At 33.2% G+C, this 23,526-nt stretch overlaps 1 protein-coding gene across 1 annotated transcript in view; it reads right to left on the bottom strand.

The window, feature by feature from the left end:
* Positions 1-23,526, bottom strand: part of STXBP5 (syntaxin binding protein 5) — a 199,145-nt gene that overhangs the window by 87,877 nt on the left and 87,742 nt on the right. The window contains exon 9 of the mRNA XM_051996743.1: positions 17,082-17,160. Within this exon, the coding sequence (XP_051852703.1) occupies positions 17,082-17,160 (79 nt within the window). The remainder of the gene's footprint in view (positions 1-17,081; positions 17,161-23,526) is intronic.

Here is a 23,526-nt window from a genome sequence, read left to right as displayed (position 1 = left end):
AGTTCCAATGATCTTGTGATGAAGAGAGCCATTTATACCCAGAGAGAGGACCATGAGAACTGAGTGTGGATCACAACACAGCATTTTCACTTTTCTTGTTGTTGTTTGTTTGCATTTTATTTTCTTTCTCACTTTTTTCTTTTTGATTTGATTTTTCTTCTGCAGCAAGATAATTGCATGAATATGTGTGCACATATTGGATTTAACATATATTCTTACCATGTTTAACATATATTGTATTACTTGCCATCCAGAGGAGAAGTTGGAGGGAAGAGGAGGAAAATTGAAACACAAGGTTTTACAAAGGTCATTGACAAAAAATTATTTTTGAAAATTAAAAAGCTTTAAAGAAAAAAAGACTTTGATCAGAAAAAAAGGAAAAAAAAAACAGTTACTTTTATACTCTAAGCTAAAATGAACCCCATCTTTCTAATTTCAATATTCTTTCAGTTGAACCAAATTAGTTCCAATAGAGCAGTAATGAACTGAACCAGCTATACCCAGCGAAAGAACTCTGGGAGATGACTATGAACCATTACATAGAATTCCCAATCCCTCTATTTTTGTCCGCCTGCATTTTTTATTTCCTTCACAGGCTAATAGTACACTATTTCAAACTCTGATTCTTTTTGTACAGCAAAATAACTGTTAAGACATATATGCTTTAACACACTTAACATGTATTGGTCAACCTGCTATCAGGAGGAGGGGATGGGGGGAAGGAGGGGAAAAATTGGAACAAAAGGTTTGGAAATTGTCAATGCTGTAAAATTACCCATGCATATAACTTGTAAATAAAAAGCTATAATTAAAAAAAATAAATATTCTGTCAGTTATGACATTAACAGATAGCAATGATTCTGAAGAATTAAAGTTACAGTTTACCCAAAGGTCAAGACAGTGATATATAATAGGTTTGAATAAGAAAGAAATAACTCATTCCTCTATGGACAAGCCATATAAGCTCTGAGGATACACGTAAGTACACACACATACACACACACACACACACACACACACACACACACACACACACACACGACATTTCCTGCCCTCAAGTATCTCAGTTTAATGCAGAAGACAGCATAAAAACAATTACAAACAGACTATATATGGATAAATTGGAGATAATACTCAAAGAAAAGGTACTAGCATAAAAAGGAGATTGAGATGGCTTCCTGAAGGTGGGACTCAAGCTGAAACAGTAGAAAGCCAAGGTGCAGAGGCAAAGAAGAGTTAAGACTTTCTGGTATCTGGGTCAGGAAGGAAAACATTCAATTTGAAGAACTCCCAACATGGAATGTCATGCTTGAAGAACAAAAAGAAGGCCAGTGCCACTGGATCAAAGTATAAATAAAAAGATAATAAGAATGACTGGAAAGGGTAAAGGGCAGGCAGGTTATGGTGGATTTTATAAACCAAAGAATTTTATATTTAATCCTAGAGACAATTAGGAATAACTGGGATTGGCTGAATAGAGAAGACATGATTGAACTTGTAATTTAGAAAAGCCTACACTATGTCAAGATATTGAGAGGAAAGCATATGTAGGAGATAGCAGACAAAGAAAAGAATGATTCAGGGTTAGAAGGTATGGATGGATTACAATTTGAATCACTGCTCCTATATCTCTATCAATTAGATTATAAATCTAGTCAAATATCAAAGATCAAATTCAAATATTAAAAGTTCAAATCAGTGTTTGCATATAGTGAATCCTTAATAAATGTCTAATTAATCAAACAAACTAAAAATTTTTAAAATGATTTCATCATCTTTCAATTAGGCTAAGTGACAACAGAAGTAAAATCAGTGATATAATTAAGCTTCAAACTTTCTTAGTTTTCAACTTATATTTCATCAAAAATAGTTTACTACATTGAAATGTGCCACTGAAAGGAATTATATAAACAGAATAATCTTGTCAGATACTGATTATCTCACCATAATGGGAGAAAAAGTCAAATAAAGCCAATGAGCCAATAGATAATAATGGTAATACATGACATTTGGACAAAGAAAAAGTATGGACAGATAGCAAGAGAATTCTATGTTTAGATAAATTTTCTAATCAATACAGAATGGTTTCCTTTGTGAAGAGATATTAAGAGTTACATGATGATGAGAGAGAGAGACCTGGGTTGTTATATGATGCTATTTTGGGGGGAAAAAAATCAAAGTTAGGGAAAGTAAGATAAGAATGATGGATTTTTTTTTTTTTTTTGGTAAAGTATTGAATGGGACAGAAGAAAGATGCGGTATGGAACAAGGAAGGCTAGAAGAGTTTAGCTATTTAATCAGATATAGGACTGAATCTGTGGTATCACTAGCAGAAGGAATTCCTAAATAAGAAAACTATCTCTACCAATAACAATTAGCATTTTCACTGTTTTGAGAATAAGAAGTAGAATCTACAGGGGTTATTACTATGCTAGGAAGATATAATGGTTGAATATATAGAGCTGCCTAGATGCATTAAGTTGTCAACAACCATCAGAGTAGGGGATGAAGGGTGCAGTTACGGGACTGGAAGCAAAAAGGCAAGGAAATGAATGTATACTCTATAGTTTTTAATTCTTTGATTATTTTTTTCCTGATCCTTGCTTTCCTATACATTTTCCCTCAATGCTATCTTCTTCCCTTCAGGGAAGTCAGAGGGTATGTTGATTTAAACTGGAAAGTCTCAATAAATAATCTTTATAGAATTTCTCTAATTCTCTCAGTAATCAGTAATCAGTGTTGTTGTATAAAGCTAGAGATGTGTGCAATACAGTCTTTTTTGCAAATACTTATCAGACCAGCAGGATGAATAGCAAGTAGAGGCTTGGAGAGACTTACATAAACTGATGCTAAGTGAAATAAGCAGAACCAGGAAATCATTATATATCTCAACGATACTGTATAAGAATGTATTCTGATGGAAGTGGATTTCTTTGCAAAGAGAAGATCTAACTCAGTTTCATTTGATCAATGGTGGACAGAGGCAGCTACACCCAAAGAAAGAACACTGGGAAATGAAGGTAAACTGTTTGCATTTTTGTTTTTCTTCCCGGGTGATTTATACCTTCTGAATCCATTTCTCCCTGTGCAACAAAAAAACTGTTCGGTTATGCACACATATAATGTATCTAGGATACACCATGACCTATTTAACATGTATAGGACTGTTTGCCATCTGGGGGAGGGAATGGAGGGGGAGAAGGAAAAATTGGAACAGAAGTGAATGCAAGGGATAATGTTGTAAAAAATTACCCTGGAATGGGTTCTGTCAATAAAAAGTTATTAAAAAAAAAAAAAAAAGTAAAAAAAGAGCAAAAAAAAAATACTTATCAGAATTGATATGTATGATAATCTAATACTCTATTATAGCATATTTCTTGTTACTCTTGATTTTTCTGTAAAACCCATTCTATCAATTCCTTTCTTTGTCTCTCCCAAGGAGTGTCTGTTTGCCATTCTATTTAGCTGCAAGGTCTCTCTTTTCTTTAATTTAATCTAAAAGAAGGATACTAAAGTTGAAATGATTTATTTCCTCAAGAAAAATCCACTACTACTCCCTGGACAAGGATGTCACATTTAGATCATCAACAATGGTGTTTTTCTTCCTTGGCACTGTTATTGAAGGATAAGAGGGCATAGAGATTTTGTTTTTAAAGAGTACAAGATATCCAATGAAACAAAGTCACTCTATGAGAATAATGAAGATGGAAATGGAAGGAGGGTAAAAAATATGAACAAAATTATTATTAAAATATATTATTAATTATTATATATATATTATATTATATATATTATTAAATATATTATTAAAAATGTTTTCTCCAATAAAAACAATGGAAGCACTACATTCAAATCTCAATTTTACAGCCTATGGTGAATTATCAGAAAGATAAAAATGGCACTAAAGAAAACAAAAAAGGAAAAGCCAACCTAATAAAACCATGTGTATATAAAGGAGACCAATGTTGAAAGAGACAATTGAGAGGGAATTTTAAAACTAACATTCAAATACCTGAAGGAGAAAAATATATTAAAGGCATAGAAAAAAATTTTGAACTTATCAACATCAAAAAAAGACTAAGAAAATATCAGTAACAACTAACCTATAAACCACGGTTATTTCTAGAAAATTCTTAAGTGTCATTTGTGCATATATCAAGGATATGTTTGATGAGAACAATAGTATAAAGGTTTTCAGAAATGATATTCAACAATGAATCATATTTTTAATATTTCATAACTGACAAAAATATATAAAGAATATAGTATCATACTAGCTACTGATTATAAAAAAGCATTAGATTTGGTAGAACAAAATACTGCTTCTTTTTCAACAAAGTATCTCATAACACTTAAAAAAATTATTTTCAATGTCCTTCAGAAAATAAATATAAAGTGAAATAAAACAAATTGATGTTTGCTAAAAAGTGATATCCATTATGATGGAATAGATACACCACAGAGTCAAAATAGAAGAGAAATCTGATTCTCTGTGGATATTAAATTTTCCAGATGACTTATTTAAAATAATACTATGCTGAATCAAATTGCAAATGCCTCAGTGTCTCCTAAATAAGATCTGTAATCAATCAAAAGAATGTGATCTGACTGGATACAAAGGAAACACCAATTAAATGGAGAATGTCTATTGTCCAGATTTCAACATAGATTTGGCTGGACAACCTACAGAGTTTGTTAATCAATGTGAAAGCCTTATTCAAATAGCAGAGAAAAAAATAAGTAGGGTCTAGAGATGAACATAAAGACTGGACTGCCCCTTGCATTAATGCAAAGCTTCAATAATGACCTTCAAATTCCTATGAAAACAAAGGCCTATTTTTTTTTAATGCTAAACTTTTTTTGCTGTTCAGTGAAACATAGAATATAGCAGTCTTCAAGAATTAATAATTACTATTAAGGACAATGGAAAGGAACATGTTTGTTATAAGCAAGCTGTAACATAAACTTAATGAGGAACTTTAAAGAAATACAAGAGTAAATGTCATCTGAGAATTTTATGACAAGAAAAGAAGACAGACTGATATAATGTTAGAGTGAGGAATGACAGGTAGAAATACCGACTTACAGATTGGTACCCTTAGAATAAAGAAAGGGCATGCATAGGACCCTTGTGCTGAACTTCTGGGAAGGCATGGACAAAAGTTACAAAGATTGGGCAGGCCTGGATGGATGGGAAAGAGTTCAAATTGAGTCAAAGACCCACTTCAGAATTTCAAATTGAAAAAAGGTGGAAAATATTATAATACATAAGAAATTATAAGGGACAAGAATAAAATTCTATCCTACATGCTACACATATGACATTTAGTTGTTTGGGTCACGTCCCAATTCTTTGTGACTCCATTTGGGGTTTTCTCGAAATGATTTGCCATTTCCTATTCTAGATCATTTATGGATAAGGAAAGTTAGACAAACAGGACTAAGTGACTGGGTTCACACAGCTGTTTGAGCACACTCAGGAAAATGAGTCTTCCTGATTTCAGGCCCTGTACATAAATATGTCTATATAACTAGACATAGTAGAAAAATTATGCCCCAAAATTTAACAATCATAACTTTTGAAAAAATTAATATATGCAATGACTTTTTAGGTGGTTAGCAGATCAGTAATAAAAGTGAAACTTCAAGATGTTGGCCAATAGCATCAATTATGGATGACTTTTTTAATACTGGCACAATAGGAGATAATTTAAATCTTAGTATTCTTAATAGATGACATCACTATTCAGATTAATATTTAAGAAGATTACACTGGATTTTTAATGTTTTATATTATTCCAATGTTTTATGTAATTTCCAGGTAAAATAATTTTTAAGAAACATAATTCTTTGTAGATACTTTTGAAAAATTAGATCACTACTCACTGCTAGTTTTTACATTTCCCAATAATACAGTTGCTTTAAGAATTATTAGATTGTCCTTCATGGGAAGATCAAGGTACCTAATTAAGGCTTGACTGTGATGTTTCAGGCAAAAATGTCTTTGAAACTGTCTGGTGTTATATTATGTTTTGTTTTGTGTGGGGGGGGAGGGGTTCTTGGGAGGAAAGGGACATATATAACTTCTTATTCAATAACTATATTCTGGCCAATTTGAAAAGTGCAAAGGTAGCAGTTAAAAAAAACATGCTAGAAAAATAAGAAAGACTCTTATAATGAGAAAATTCTAGGTTTCAGTTGAACATTCTCTTGAACTTTTGTTTTTAATAAAAATCAAATTTATTTGTTTAATAATAAAGCTACAAATGGTAAAAAATACTCACAATTACCCAATTAAAATGTTTATATATACTTCTAAATGCTTTTAAATCTTTAAGAGAAACAAGGAATTATAATAGCTAATATTTTTTCCTCTTTCCTTTTTTTAATCAGATTTACTAAGGGTTTGTCTATTTTGTTGGTTTTTTCATAGAACCAACTCTTAGTTTTATTAATTAATTCAATAGTTTTTTTACTTTCAATTTTATTGATCTCTCCTTTTATTTTTAGAATTTCAAGTTTAGTGTTTGACTGGGGGTTTTTAATTTGTTCCTTTTCTAGCATTTTTAGTTGCAAGCCCAATTCATTGACCTTCTCTTTCTCTATTTTATACAAATAGGCCTCTAGAGATATGAGATTTCCCCTTATTACTACTTTGGCTGCATCCCATACATTTTGGTATGATGTCTCATTATTATCGTTTTCTTGGATGAAGTTATTAATTATGTCTATAATTTGCTGTTTCACCCAATCATTCTTTAGTATGAGATTATTTAGTTTCCAATTATTTTTTGGTCTACTTTCCCGTGGCTTTTTGTTGAATGTAATTTTCAATGCATCGTGGTCTGAAAAGGATGCATTCACTATTTCTGCCTTACTGCATTTGAGTTTGAGGTTTTTATGTCCTAATATATGGTCAATTTTTGTATAAGTTCCATGAACTGCTGAAAAGAAGGTGTACTCCTTTCTGTCCCCATTACATTTTCTCCAGAGATCTATCATATCTAATTTTTCTAGTATTCTATTTATCTCTTTGACTTCTTTCTTATTTATTTTGTGGTTTGATTTATCTAATTCTGAGAGTGCAAGGTTGAGATCGCCCACTATTATAGTTTTACTGTCTATTTCTTCTTGCAGCTCTCTTAATTTCTCTTTTAAGAATTTAGATGCTATACCACTTGGTGCATATATGTTTAATATAGATACTGCTTCATTATTCATTCTACCCTTTAGCAAGATATAGTGCCCTTCCTTATCTCTTTTGATTAGATCAATTTTTGCTTTAGCTTGATCTGAGATCAGGATGGCTACCCCCGCTTTTTTGACTTCACCTGAAGCATAGTAGATTTTGCTCCAACCTTTTACCTTTAACCTGCACGTATCTCCCCGCTTCAGGTGTGTTTCCTGTAAACAACATATTGTAGGATTCTGGCTTTTAATCCATTCTGCTAACCGCTTCCTCTTTATGGGGGAGTTTACCCCGTTCACATTTATGGTTAAAATGACCATTTCTGTATTACTTGCCATCTTGTTAACCCCGGTTTATGCTTTTCTCCCTTCTTACTCCCTTACCCCCCTTCCCAGGGGGAAGCTTGTGAGCACCACTTGCTTCTCACAGCCCTCCCTTTTTTAATATCCCTCCCCCGCCCTTAGAGTTCCTCCCCGTATCTTACCTCTTTCCCTCCCAGTTACCGTATTCCCTTCCACTTAGCTTATTCCTTCCCTTTTCACTTTTCCCTTCTCACTTTTCAATGAGGTGGGAGAAGTTTCACCATAGATTGAATATGTCTAAAATTTTTCTCTTAAAGCCAATTCTGAAAGCAGTAAAATACTCACTATATTCATCCCTCTCCATTCTTTCTTTCAGATATAAAAGGTTTTTTTGCCTCTTCATGAAATGTAGTACCCCCACTTTCCCCTTTTTCTGGTATAATGTCCTTTCCACATCTAGTTTCTAGAACAAGGTATATCTGTATTCTTTATACATCTTTATAACCGAAATATAGTTCTCAAGATTAATCTTTACCTTTTTAGATTTCTCTTGAGTTCTGTACTTGTAGATCAAATTTTTTGATAAGTTCTGGCTTTTTCATCAAAAATAGATGAAATTCGCTTACTTCGTTGAATGTCCATCTTCTTCCCTGGAAAAAGATGCTCAATCTCGCTGGGTAAGTTATTTTTGGTTGCATCCCAAGTTCCTTAGCCTTTCGGAATATCATATTCCAGGCCCTTCGATCCTTTAATGTGGATGCTGCCAGATTCTGGGTGATCCTTATTGTGGCTCCTCGATACTTGAATTGGGTTTTTCTAGCTGCTTGCAGTATTTTTTCCTTCACCTGAGGGTTCTGGCATTTGGCCACTATGGTCCTTGGTGTTTTGATTTTAGGATCCCTTTCAGTAGGGGATCGATGAATTCTTTCAATGTCTATTTTACCCTCTGTTTCTAAGACTTCTGGGCAGTTCTCTTTGATAATTTCCTGGAACATAGTGTCCAGGCTCTTTTTTTCAATCATATTTTTCTGGAAGTCCGATGATTCTCAGGTTGTCTCTCCTGGATCTGTTTTCCAGGTCTGTTGTCTTCCCCAGAAGGTATTTCACATTCTTTTCCCTTGTTTGATTTTTTTGGATTTGCTTGACTGATTCTTCTTGTCTCCTCGAGTCATTCAATTCCAATTGTTCGACCCTGATTTTCAGTGAAGTATTTTCTTCACTCACTTTTTTAAGATCTTTTTCTAATTGTCCAATTGAGTTCTTTTGTTCTGTGGAATTTTTTTTCCATTTCGCCAATTTTGTTTTCCAGTTCACCAATCCTATTTTTCAAGGATTTGGTTTCTTTATCCACTCTCTCTTTAACTGACTTCTCCAGGCTCTTTTGCCAAGCCTCCCTCTCCTTTTGCAGAGCCTTCCTCTCCTTTTGCCAAGCCTCACTCTGCTTTTGCCAAGTCTCCCTCTCCTTTTGCAAAGCCTCCCTCTCCTTTTCCCATTTTTCTTCTAGCTCCCTTGTGAGAGCCTTTTTAATTTCCTCCATGAGATTCATCTGTGCTGAGGAACATATGATCTCCTCCTTTGGGGATTCACCTGGTGACTGTTTGTTTTTAGTCTCCTCAGGATTTGGAGTCTGCTCTTTATCTGTATAGAAGCTGTCAAGGGTTAAAGTCTTTTTCAGTTTCTTGCTCATTCTGTCTAATAATCAAAGACAAACTATCAAAGAAACAGAAGAAAAAAACCCTTGAATGGAGGCTGCTTTCTTTGGGGGAGGGGCAGGGTAGCCGTGAGGCACGGGTCCTACTGTGCTGCGCCTGCGCTCTGAGATCCGAGAGTATGCTGAGACACTGTGGGGGAGGCATGGCCAGGTCCCGAGAGACTCCAGCTGTTTGGGGTTGTATTCTTCACCCCCGGTGTTTTTAGCTTCTCTGCTGGGCTGCTGACTTGCTGCCGGAGCAAAGTATCTAATCCTGCAGCAAAGCTCTCCCCGTAGAGACGGCTGCGATCATGCCCCACTCCCTCTCCGCTCTGCTCGGCTCTGAGCCGCCTTCCGTGCTCTCACTGCCGCTGCTGCCCGCAGCTTGCTTCCGATCTAATAACCATCCCCGCCCTCGCGCAAAAACAGACCTTTCTTGACGAGTCTCAAGGATGGTTTCTCTTGGTAACTAATTGTATGGTTTTTTTTTCAGTCGAGCATTAATTCAGAGGCATGAAATGAAATGGATAGTGAGAGAAAAACGGGGAGGTTACACAGCAGTGTGCCTCCTCTCCGCCATCTTGGCCGGAAGTCAATAGCTAATATTTTTTAAAGATTACTTTTATAAATTTTAAAACATTTGGTACCTCAAATTGCTGGGTAACTATGAATATCATGGTATAATAATTATTAATTACTTTTTAAATATAATTATAAATAATCTAAAAGGTCTTAATGGATTTTCATTAAGTATCCTGTTAGTATTTAAGCAAGACATGGGTAACTCAATCTAAAATATCAGTAAAAATAAGTACATTAAAAAACTTTAAAAATAAGAAAAAAATTATCCTCAAAGGTCAATCCTAGAATTCAAAATTTAGAAATTATGGGAATAACTTGTTTAATTTATGAAACAAATCTGAACATAGACAAAGGATTCTGTTTCCCCACTTTTTTAATGAAAAAGTAAAAACTAAAGTCTGACAATTTAACAAAACTTTTTTTTTTAAACTTAGGAGAAAAAAAATGCATATCACAGAGTTTAAATGAAAAGAAACATACCTAAATCCATCTAATATGGGAATAAGCCTGTAAATGAAAAAAAAAATGGTTTGGCTATTATTTTTCCTCTGAATTGATGAAAGACATAGTAAATAAGGATGACAGAGAAATGTCATATGCTTCGTTGCGATATGAGTTGTTACAAACAACTACTTACTTATTTTGTGCATAAATTGGATTTAAGTGAGGCAGGTACACAAAGTCATTAGCCTCACTCTCTCTTCCAGTCATCACTGTTCAGTGTCAAAAACAGAATCAAGACCACTGGTGATGACTCAAGATTCAGCAGATGACCTTGATGTCTTAGATGTCTAACCAAGCTCTAAATACTCCATAGTACTAGCTACATCTGCCTTCATGGCCAATGGAACAACTTGTTCTCATCCACCCATTCCACCATAGGAAGTCTTTCCCTGCTTGGGTTAGACATATCCCTAACTCACTGCTGAGTTCCAGACCCCTTGATTACTCTCAGCCTGATTTAACCAGTCTGCCAAAACAGTCTACCAGAATGTAGCACAACAGCTACAGCTTCTTGGAGCCATAAGTGAGAGTTAGGTGGATCACATAGACACCAAAGGAGGAAAACAGCTTTGTAAAGGGCTTAGCAGCCCTCACCCTGAGCACACCCTACCTTCCAGTAGCCTTGTTCTCTGATGACATACAAGTATATCAGATGTTAGCATCAGTTTTTTCCACAGGAATGGACATGATTAAAAGCTCTTTAGTCACATCAGATAAGTGATGACTTCATCAAACTGGTAGCTAGAAGCTGTTTTCAGATGTATCTATCTCAATGTAAATGTGTCCTCCAATTCTGTTTTTGTTTTTGTATTAAGTAATACAGAGTACAGAGTTATCAAAAAAAAGTGTAGCCTCCAAAGTTGGAATATTATTGTCTGATAAATCTACAAAAAGAGTTAAACGAGAAGTTATGTCTTGTCTTCCTAAACAAAATAAAACAAAACCAAAAAAATCAAAAACACCTAACAAGTCATATCAGGTGGCAATGGTAGTGGGCCATTGAAACTATTGAACTATTAAAGAAATAGGGAATAAAGTTATTCGGAGAAAAAGTACTGGTGGCTAAGAAGATCAACATTTTAGTCCATGTGGAAGAGTCATAATAACTTAACAGCATTAGACTAGGTAGTTGTCCTTCAAGTTTTGCCTGAAATAATATCTTGTCTTCCATAGCAGTAATGACTGTCTCAACCTCTACTAAAACAAATCAGAGGCAGAAAATCATTCAGAAAACAATTTCTAATTAAGTAGTATCAAAGACAAATATTGATGAGTTCTGAATGGCTAGGGGCACGTGGCAGAGAAAGACTAAAGTACTGTCCTGAGGCAAACAGGGAAACCCGCTGAGGGGAGGCGAGTTCAACCTGATAGCCCCACCTTCCTGTGTCCAGCCAAGAAATCCAAATTATGTCAAATCCCTGAAGCCCGCCTTTGGTGAAGGTCATGGACAGCCCCACTGTGCTATGTCCAGCTAAGAAACTCCACTCATGCTCCTGAGGTTAAATTTCCCCAATAAATCTGCCTTTGGCTCATACCATTTTTACTGAATCCTTTTGGGTCACTCTACCATGACATTCTGCTTCTTGGTGTTTTTCTGTTTCCCCTCCACCATGCTACATGGTGTTTCTCCTCTCATTCCCACACCATACCTTATGGTGTCTTTCTTGTTCTTATAACTAACTAACTGTTTTAGGGTGCTGATTTAGTCTGCCAGCTAAGGACATGTCCCACCTTCTCAAGAGGGTTTCCTTTCTCCTAGCTAATTGTGAGTTCCACTAGAGAAGTTGTCTTTTCGATAATTAATTATTAAAATTCTTTTCTTTGCTATATGTTCTCCCAAATCTCTACTGTATCTTCATTTTATCTGTAACCTCTTCGAAATAAACCTACCTTTTGCCAAAGAGAATGGCCATTGTGAATTCTTCACATGACTGAATCCCAACATTTGGTGCTCTCCTAAACAATATCATTTGGTGCCTATAACAACCACATCATTTGATACATCAACCATGTTAAGATCATATACTTTCTTTTTACATAATGGATATTCAATAAATATGTGATTTGATACAAACTTATGGTTTCTTATGTCAACTGAAATAATTTAAAATGGACTTTATAATACTAAGAATACAAAAGATGGATTTTCCTGATAGGGTCCATGAGGGTAAGAGGAAAGACTGAGTGAAAATGCCCTAGTATAAATAGAAAGAGAATAATTGCATAGGTCCAAATACATACTGGGTCCTAAGTTTGACTGCACCTAAAAATGAGATCAAAAACAAATTAATAATTATTGATTTATGCTTACTCAAAGCTTCTGGGAAAAGTCACCTTTTAACAATATATAGGTACTTCAATCTATTTTTAAGAATAGTGTTCCCTTGTTGGTGGAACTGTGATGTATCCAGCCATTCTGGAGAGCAGTTTGGAACTATGCTCAAAAAATTATCAAATTGTGCATACCCTTTGATCCAGCAGTGTTTCTACTGGGCTTATATCCCAAAGAGATCTTAAAGGAAGGAAAAGGACCCATATGTGCAAAAATGTTTGTGGAAGCCCTCTTTGTAGTGGCTAGAAACTGAAAGCTGACTGGATACCCATCAATTGGAGAATGGTTGAATAAGTTATGGTATATGAATGTTATGGAATATTATTGTTGTATAAGAAATGACCAAGATGATTTCAGAGAGGCCTGGAGAGACTTACATGAACTGATGCTAAGTGAAGTGAGAAGAACCAAGAGATCATTATACATGGCAACAACAAGACTATATGATGATCAAATCTGATGGATGTGGCTCTTTTCAGCAATGAATTGATTCAAACTAGTTCAAATTGTTCAGTAATGAAGAGAACCATCTACATCCAGAGAAAGGACTACAGGAATTGAGTGTGGACCACAACATAGCATTTTTACTCTTTCTGTTATTGTTTGCTTGCATTTTTGTTTCCTTCTCAGCATTTTTTTCTTTCTAGAGCAGATTTTTCTTGTGCAGCAAGATAATTGTATAAATATGTATACATAGATTGGATTTAACATTTAATTTAACATATTTAAGACGTATTGGACTATCTGGGGAATGAATCTAGGGGAGGAAGTAGAAGGAAGGAGGGGAAATTTGGAACAGAAGGTTTTGCAAGGGTCAATGTTGAAAAAATTACCCATGCATATGTTTTATAAATAAACATATAATAAAAATAAAAATTAAAAAATAAATTTTAAAAAGAATAATGTTCCCTTAAATAAGACAGGCTTCTAGTTTTTTAAGACCAAAGATTGTTCTCCTTTCCCCTTTTGAAACAGACCTATGATTTCAAAATATTAAAATAATATTGTCCATTACTAACTGGCAGATTGATAAAAGCCATATCCTTTTCTCTATGATTTTGATCATATCTTCTATACGGTAGAATAAAAATACTCTTACTCTAATAATAATAATGCCTATTAATAGGTGGATATGTGAAATACACATAGACAAATATGATATTTATGGATGTGATATATTCTGTCTAATAAATGTTCTAATTCTTCAAATTCTCCAAGATCTCTTGAAAGTCCTTTTATCTGCCAACATGAATTTCCCAAATCTAAAAATATTCAAAACTAATGGAAATTCCATAGAAAAATAAAACTAACTTCAAAAATTAAAATAAGTTATTATTTGATACTGTGCATACCCTTTGATCCAGCAGTGTTATTATTGGGCTTGTATCCCAAAGAGATACTGAAGAAGAGAAAGGGACCCATATGTACAAAAATGTTTGTGGCAGCCCTTTTTGTAGTGACTAGAAACTAGAAATTGAATGGACGCTCACCAATTGGAGAATGGCTGAATATTATTGTTCTATAAGAAATGACCAGCAGGATGAATACAGAGAAGATTGGAGAGACTTATATGAACTGATACTAAGTGAAATTAGCAGAATCAGGAGACTGTTATACACTTCAACAACAATACTATATGAGGATCAATTCTGATGGAAAGGGCTATTCTTCAACAATAAAAGGATACAAATCAGTTCCAACTGATCAGTAATGAACAGAACCAGCTACACCCAATGAAAGAACACTGAGAAATGAGTATGGACCATAACATAGCATTTATACTTTTTCTGTTATTGTTTCCTTGCATTTTTGTTTTTCTTCCCAGCTTATTTTTACCTTCTTTTTAAATCTGATTTTTCTTGTGTTATAAGACAACTGTATGAATATGTATACATATATTGTATTTAACATATACTTTAATATATTTAACATGTATGGGACTACCTGCCATCTGGGGGGGGGGGGGAGAAAAGGAGGGGAAAATTTGGAACAGAAGTTTTTGCAAGGGTCCTTGTTGAAAAATTACCCATGCATATGTTTTGTCAATAAAAAGCTATAATAAAAAAGTTAGTATTTAATAAGAAAGTTGCTGATATATCCAGCTAAAGTAAAAAAAAAATGCTCTAGATCCTTGAGATACACATTAAAATGTAATGAAGATGATTATGTATTTAAATATAGCAAGATCAGCCTTTAAGCTTCTGGAGGAAATATAATCTAATCACAATAAAATGTATGATAGATATTAGACTAATATTGGAGCAAAGCAAACCTTTGTATGCTTAACAATATTCTCCTACATAAAGAGATAGGTATACTCCTCAGGAAGCTGGGAAAACAATCAAGTCAGAAAGCAGTTCTCTGCTGCTAAAACCATTTGCCTACAAACTGGAATCGTTATCCTGTCACAATGCTATAAACAATATGCCAAGCAGCAATGGATGAACCTTCTAAGTAAGATTCATCATGGGACCCAGTATCTGAAAATCTACAGTTTGTAAATTTGCCCCAGAACTTTCAGAAATTGATTATATTCAAGATATGGAGATATATAATGGATTACTAAATGGAAAGAAGACAAAATCCTTCATGAATGAAGAAATTCCTCATCTTTAAAGGTTTTCGAGCAGAGGCTCAGTGTTTTAGAAGGGATTTATTCATTGGGCAGGAATTTGGATTAAATTTTTTCTAAGGTTTTTGTTTAATTACAAAGGATCTCATGATTCAAAAAAGAAACTGAAGGTGTGATCGGAGAAAAGCCATAGAAAGATATGAAAAGCTCTAATAAAATTTTAACTCTAAATAAAGCAAAGCTCCTGTCTATATCATGAAGATTAATAAAAGAATTGGAGTGATGAAATAAATAAAAGTATAATTCAAGGATAAGTAGTATACCTATCTTAAGTTAAAGAGATAAATGAAAAATACAATTCAGGAGAGTAGGCAGGAGAGGCCCAGTAATTTCTCTACCTACCTGTCAGAATAACAAAGCTTTTTGTCATACACAGTTTTAGTGAAGAAAGAATTATTGTTACTATTTGGTACAATTATTATTATCATTTCTTTAGGAGTTATGAATCTGTAAGTTCAATAACTACATAAGAAGAAAAGAATAAATAGAGTATGAGAGGGAAATGTCTTTTCTAAGCAATTAATTTTTTACATATACATTAGCTTCTAAGTTGAATTAATAATTAAAATAAAATCATCTGACAGAATTTCAAATGCAATCAATTGATTAAAATTTTTTATTCTGATGTTTTAATAGTTTTGATAATAGTCTTTTATATTCTCCTTTTCCCACCTTCACCATTTTTGCAGCAAACATGAAGAGCCAAGTTTTCCCTTATGAGAACATTTTACAAATGACTTCCTGGGAGCTCATTCAAGAAATGGTCATAATTTTAACTCTGCTTGACCCATTAATGACAATTAAAAATTTCTCATTTTTTGAATATCACCACATGTTTTGTAATATATTTAATGGGAACAATGAATATGTCCTAGATTATTTCACATAATTTTGAAATTATAAACATCTTGACCAAAACAGTGCTTTAAGATCATCAAAAATTGGATTCTTTGGAATCAAAGTCATCTGTTTCCTCACAATATTTCAAAGATATTGCTTGCATAAAATAGCAATAACATTTTCAAGTTCCTCTCTCTTTAACAGACAAGTTATAAAAGGATAGGGTTGAATTAAAAAGAAGTATATATTTGAAAAAGAGGATGGATCTATTAGCAATTGTGCTAAACAAATATAATCTTTCCTTTTTACTGACAGTCTTTATGTAAAGATTTGTGGGAACCCAAAGATCTTTTGTTTGACAGATAAGTAAATAAAAAAATTCAAAATGGTAACTTCTTTATTATAAATGTCAAACCACAGGAACAGTTTTCTTTGCCTTTCTTTATATCACCAGTACTTAGTACAATATCTGGTATATAAAAAAATAAATACTTGTTGACTTAAACATATGACTTCTAATACCAATTTTAATCACGTACCAATTTTTGTAGCTTTCAGATTTTCTTAGTTTTTAAATAATTAATAAGTTGCATTAAAATTAATAAGAATACATGTTTTATAATGAAATAAAATTAGTAAGGGATTGCCAGCAAGATTTAATTTCTAAATTTTTCCTTTTTTTTTTTAAATTTTCACTAGCAAATAAACAGATATTAGTATTTAAAAGTGATTTTAAAAAACACACTGTAAAAAAGGTTAGCCAGAGAAAATTTTGAAATATTTCAAGAAATTATACTAAAAAACAATTATCAAAATTAAAATGTAGCATATTATTATGTTTCAATTATTGGTGACTATAATGTTCACCATAATTTTTCAAACCAAGAGAACACAGAAATAAAACAGTACATTAGAGGGATGTGGAATAGTTGTTTAAAACAAACAAATAATAAGTATTGCATGTTGAATAACCATAGACAATGAATGCTGTCAATGAAGTAAAACCTTACCCAGATCTAGTCGTTTTGAATTCCACCTTGAGGATAGGTTTGCATGGTTCTGGTTTTTTCCCATCCTTTAATTGCTTTCCTAAAAGATATTGCCTTGTATTAAATTCTAAAGTATTCTACATGATAGATTTTTTTTTTAATGAAAGTGAAATGTGATAAAATGTAACTGGATACATTTTAAAGTAAATTTGGAGGGGAGAAGAGAGACATACAATCTGTGCTTAAGTAATTAGTACTGAAAAAATGTAATTAGTAACCATTTAAGACTGAAAAGTCTGATCATATAACATGTAAAAAGCAATATATCAATGTATTTTCAGAAAGGGGAAAGGGGGGAATTGAATCTCAATTTCTTAAGTACAAAAGATGAACAAGGGCAGACTTTCATATGACAAAATAGCCTCAATACATTTATGAGCACTTGGACTTTGACAAAAATGTTTTAGCATAAATATTTCTACTTGACTTATGAAATGAAAGAACCAGAGTTGGAAGAGGTAGTAACTATCTAATCCAACCCACATCTTAACAAAAAATCCTTCTAATAAAAGAACTCATTTCCAGTAAGAGAGTCATCCAGCTTTGGTTTGGTTTAAAATCCTCAAGTAAGAGAAAGTTTACTATTTTCTAAAATAGCTCATGTAACTTTTGGATGAATTGCATTATTAGGAAGTTTTCTCTTATATCAAATTAAAATAGGCATCAAATCCTATAAAAGGAACTTTATTAACTTGATGAAAATTTCATCCTTTTTATTATAGATAAATGTCTACTTCTAATTCAGAAACACAATTAAAATAGTACTAAATACTCATGTTTAACTTTCTATCCTACAAACCTGACTGCTGAAAAGAGGGGAAAAAAAACCCAACTATTATTATAATTGATAAATTTTAACATGCTCCTTACATATACTCACAAAAACAGGGAAAACAAAAGGAATACTTGTAAGAGAAAGGATTTGCCAAAACTATTGTCAGTCTTATATTTCCAACTGCCTTTCAGACATTTAAAACTGGATGTCTTATATAAAAGTCAATGTATAAAAAACTGAATTGATTATGTTTCCCTCTAACTCCAACCTAAATATCCCTATTACGTTTGAGGGTATCATTATCTTCCCAGTCTCTTGGGTTCACAATCCTGGGAGTCATCCTCAACTCCTCACTATCATTCGCCATATAGAATCTGTTTGTCAAGGGCTGTGAATTTCAATATTCCTTTTTCTCTCTTCTGATGTTGCCACCATTCTAGTGACAGCCCTCATCATCTAGTGTATGCCTACACTACAGCAATAGCCTATCAATGGTTTTCCCTGCTTTGAGTCTATCTCCATTCCAATTCATCTATTCAGCCATCACTGATTTTCCTAAATAAAGCGCAATTCAACCTTGTTACAAACATACCACAACTCAACAAACTTCAGGGGCTCCCAACTGTCTCCAAGAAAAAATATAAAATTCTCTCTTTGATGTTCAAAGCTTTTCACAATCTGACCCTCTTCTATCTTTCCAATCTTTTTACACCTTGTTCTCTGCCACATACTTTTAGATCCACAGATATTGGCCTCTTTCTCACTATCTGAACAAGACACACCATCTCCCAGGTCCAAGCAGTTTTTTGACTGTCCCTGAAGTTTGGAATGCTCTCCTTTCTCATCTTCCCTTATTGACTTCATTGACTTCTTTAAATTCCAACTTAAACATTACCTTCTAGAAAAAGCTTTTCTCATTATCTTGCTTACCCTCCAGGAGCTCATATATTAATACATAAGATAATACACAAAATACAGAAAAGAGGGATGTGGGAAAGAAGAAAATACAAGTGGTGAAGGAGAGGAATAAAAGCAGGTAAGATAGGTCCTGGCCTCTTTACAAAATGGAAGCTCCTAAAGGAACTGAATTAATGGAAGGAGGGAAAGAATTTCTTAAAGAGGGATATTTCAGGGTCATCAGACCATAGGAGTGGCAAAATATTCTAGGGCAAAGGACTGAGAAATGATTTTGAAAACATGAAAGTCAGGAAAAGGCCTAAAATAAGGAGTCATCTTACTGGGAATTGGCTAAACAAATTGTGGTATATGAAAGTAATATAATATTACTTTGCCATAAGAAATTGATGAAATGAACAATTTCTGAGAAAATGGGAAAGACCTTTTATCAAATTATATGGCATAAAATGAGAAGAATTGGGAAATCAATTTATAAAATAACAACAATTGTGTAAAGAAAAACATATTAGAATTCTGGTCAATAACAATGATAAACCATATGTCCACAAGACTGGAGATAAAACAACCTGCTATTCAACTTGTATAAAGGTAATAAACTTGGAGGAGAGAGAGAGAGAAAGAGGAGGATTCACAACATGAGTAATATAGAAATGTTTAAAATGACTGTATATATAAAACCTATTATCAGATTGTTTACTGTTTTGAGGAGAGGGAAGGTAAGGGAGGAAGGGAGAAAAAAATGGAACTTAAAATCTTGGAAAAATAAAATACTACGAAAAAATATTGGATTCATTTTAGTGGCAAGCTAAATCATTCGTAATATTCTAGTTTGCACTAATTTTGATTACAAACAACTTCAGAGTCAGATTGTAAATATAACTTTTTCAAAAAAAAAAAAAAAAAAACCTCCCACATCAGTAAACAATTATTTCATTAAAATATAATCAATTTCATTTTTGTGATATTATTTGATGCTCTCAGTGTTTTAATTCACTTTGTTTCTCCGTGAATTATTCATGTTTTACAGGCATGAGGCTTTTCTATAGTCTTATTCCTTATTACTGAATCATATTTTGAAAAATATCTTTTCTTTGCCAGTAACCACTTTTGTTTTAAAACTGCAGATATTTAATACATTGATTTAATTTTGAAGTATATATTTGGTTCTTAGCAGAATTTCTCTACCTCTTTATCTTCTACATTAGATGTAAGTTCATAAGGTCCAATTTTTTTCATGCTGTTCTTCGCAAGTATTTATCAGCATTGCAAAGTGTAACTAATAAAATGCATTTCTTTTTGCCTTTGGGATATAGAATGACAACTCCTTTGTTTTTAATATTTCCAAGTAAAACCTATGAGCTATCTTTCCATTAAACGCCCACTTCCTTTTTTGCTTCTAGTTTTCTTGATAGGATTTGACATATCTAATATGATTCAGAACTTCTTATGAACAGTTGTCCATTTGATAAAGATGTCATATTTAGAGTGTGTAGAACAAAAAATAAGATTTATAGACTATCACCTAGATCACATGACCAAAAAAATGGAGTACTAGACATTTTTTTCAATCCTCAAAACGTTTTAAACCTCTGCAAAATAAGAATTATATGTAAAAGATTAAACGAATTTCAGCTTTATTTAGGTCATTAAGGATCTGTGATCATCAAGAATCCAGGATCTAGATTATCAAGAACCAAAATGACATAAAAATCCAATGAACTAATAATAGAAGTGAAAAGTAATCCTGACTCATAATAGGCTCATTCAACATTTCCTACAGATACTACCACCATTAAGCTCTGTCAGTAGGACTAAAGCTTACCATGGGCTTACAAAAATACTCAACTTTATATCCCTATTAATGTTCCTGAAAAGAGTAAAAGAAAAATTAAAAATTATGGCAGCCTTCACAATAGAAATAATTATCAGAAAGAACAACTTAAATCCATGATGGAAACTCTCATACAAGAAAAATAAAGAATAAGTAATTGGAAACTCAAATACTCTGAAACAAAGGACCAAGTACAGAAGTGAAAATCAAAAGTGTAGTATGATTTCCATATAAATGAAACACATCCCTCTCAAAAACTGAAGCATATAGAAGCAACTTAAAGATTTGAGTTCTTCTAGAAGAACCTGACAAATCAAAAAAGTTGAACATCATAAGAAATTTAAAACATCATACAAGAAAAAGTGACAATTAAAGCTATTTGGATTCTGTACTTATAAAAAAACCACAGAATGGAATGAAATAAGAGTTCTAAAGAGTTCCAGTTGACACAAAGGTGACGTATCTGGCACACCTTAGCCCAACTATTAATGAAAAAAAGAAAGAATGTTTGAAATTTTTCTAGAAGAAAAAACAAATCTGAAGAAATCATTTGCTTCCCAAACATCCCAGACCAAAAAAAAAAAAAAAACACAAAAAAAAAGTAAACAAATCCAGCAATTCTTTCTTAAGAGAAACACAGACAGACAAAGGCCAAATCAAAAGGTAAATAGAAGTGATGGCAAAGATATAGACCTATTGTATGAGTGGTAAGCATGAGTGTGAGTGTGTATGTACGTGTGTGTGCATGTAGAGTAGATTAAACCCTACATTCTGCATACAGATAAATTAATGTTTTTGTAGGACTAAATAACAGGAGGAAAAGACACATAAAAAGGAAAGAAAAAAAAAGAAGATAGAAGGAAATATGATGTAATAATGGTTAATAAATAAAGTTAATAATGAAGGAATAAAAACTTCTTAAGTCTTTCAGAAAGAGAAAAGCCTATAGGAGTATAAAGAAGAAAGCAGAGAGGGGCTGAAATCAAATAAAACAAAATGAAAAGAAGTACCACTGAAGAATAAATGAGAGATAGTCTATAAAAGATTATTAATGATGAGAACAAAAGGGACAGCCTAGCCAGAACAACTTAAGTGGATTTACATTCTCTGGAAGAAACTCCAGAGAAAAGACTCTTTTCATACACAAACTTATATGGTCCCACACTCTCTGGAAGCAGGAAGAAAGATTATCAAAAGTATGCACTCTTTGGATGCAAAACTTAAATGGCTTAGCCTTCTCCCTTCTATTGTTTTGTTCCTCTATAAAATAAGTCTCTAAAAGATGTCTTTTCTCAATCATTTGATATTGCCCACAAAGAGAACAACTTGGTGTATTTCTAATAAAGCCTTTTCTTACCACAGCCATTTGTGTTCGCGAATTTCTCACCCTAACTTGGTGTTTTAGAGAACTAGGAGACCAACCCATATTTCTGCCTCCATCCATACCTCATAATTAAGACATTATAACGGGTATAATTTGCAGAGATTTATTGCTTGGAGAGACTATTAATCCTGTCCCAGAAGAAAGAGAATCAGAGTTTCTGAGGACAACTGACATCCAAAACAGTGGAAATGCATGGTCCCATGCATTGGTCCAATGAATAAGAGAAGGCAAAATTTAAATTAACTATATGGTCAGGGACATAGATTTTTACCATGGGGAAGGAAATATCTTCCCCATCACGTGTAGAAAATGGTATTTCTAAGAGTGAGAGAGAATTGCAAACAGTTGAGATGGGAAGTGGGAAGAAACAGGAAAGAAGATTTACAAGGCAAAGGGAGAAATTATTTAGAAGACAGAATCCAAAGTGGCACTTTAGAAGCTTTAATTATATTAGAAATATAGAGAGTAAACAATTATTTAAAAAGCATAAGGGTGATGAATCAAAGAATAAAAGTTTAGAAGATATAGAAAGTGAAGCTGAATAATAAGAATGACTGGAAAAAAAAGTTTTGAGATGGGGCAGAAAATGAAATTTTAAAAATTAATCAACAAAACAAGTTGAAGAACAGATTTTGCTTGACTGGGAGGAGAAAGAGAATAGAAGAATTAATTAAATACAACAAAGAAAAAAAAACTAATAAGTTAAACAAAACTTCAGAAAGATGTAACAGGAAGAAGGTGAGAGGGGAGTTTGAGGGATTAAACAGAAAGCCAGTGGGAACAGGGTTGCCTTAAAATAGATTAAGCTAAAATAAGTAAAGACAAATAGTATTGCCTTAAAAGAGAAAGAATGGAGAAGTTCTAATTTGTGAGAAAAAAAAATTATTAGAGAAAATGAAGGTAAATGTAAATCTAAATCCTATACTTTAATGTAAACAGATTAAACCATCCAGTAAAAGGAAAAAGAATGGCAGATTTAATAAGAAAACAAAACCCCACAATCTGTTGTTTGCAACAAACACATCTAAAAGTGGGATAAGCAAGAATAAAAATGAGAGAACTGGGAGAAAAATGTTTTGGGAGTTAGGTGAATCCAAAATAAAAAAAGTTGTCTTTGTGCCAAAGTTCTCTTTTAATGTTATGACCCAGTTTCTCCAATTGTTCTATTTAGTTATTCTGCCTCAGGTTATAATCTTTCCCTCTTACTGTTTGATGAGATAAGGGTCTACCACAGTTGCTCTGCCCCAAAACCCCAGGCTATAATCATTCCTTCTTAAATGGTTGAAGAGATGAAGGTTTTATATCTTTAGGTTATAGACATTCCTTCTCAATGTTTGACAGGATAAAGGTTTATCCACTTTAGATGTCATTAGAATATCAATAACCCCCTCCATTGTGTCATCCTAGAAGCCTCCCCCACCATTAGGTTATCCCCACCTAGGTATGGCTCCCATTATGTCATTGTTCTTGTTATCCTATAAAAAAGCTTGTTGTCCCA

This window comes from Antechinus flavipes, chromosome 4 (genome assembly GCF_016432865.1).
Source record: "Antechinus flavipes isolate AdamAnt ecotype Samford, QLD, Australia chromosome 4, AdamAnt_v2, whole genome shotgun sequence".
Classification (NCBI taxonomy): domain Eukaryota; kingdom Metazoa; phylum Chordata; class Mammalia; order Dasyuromorphia; family Dasyuridae; genus Antechinus; species Antechinus flavipes.
This window is presented reverse-complemented; position numbering and strand designations above follow the sequence as displayed.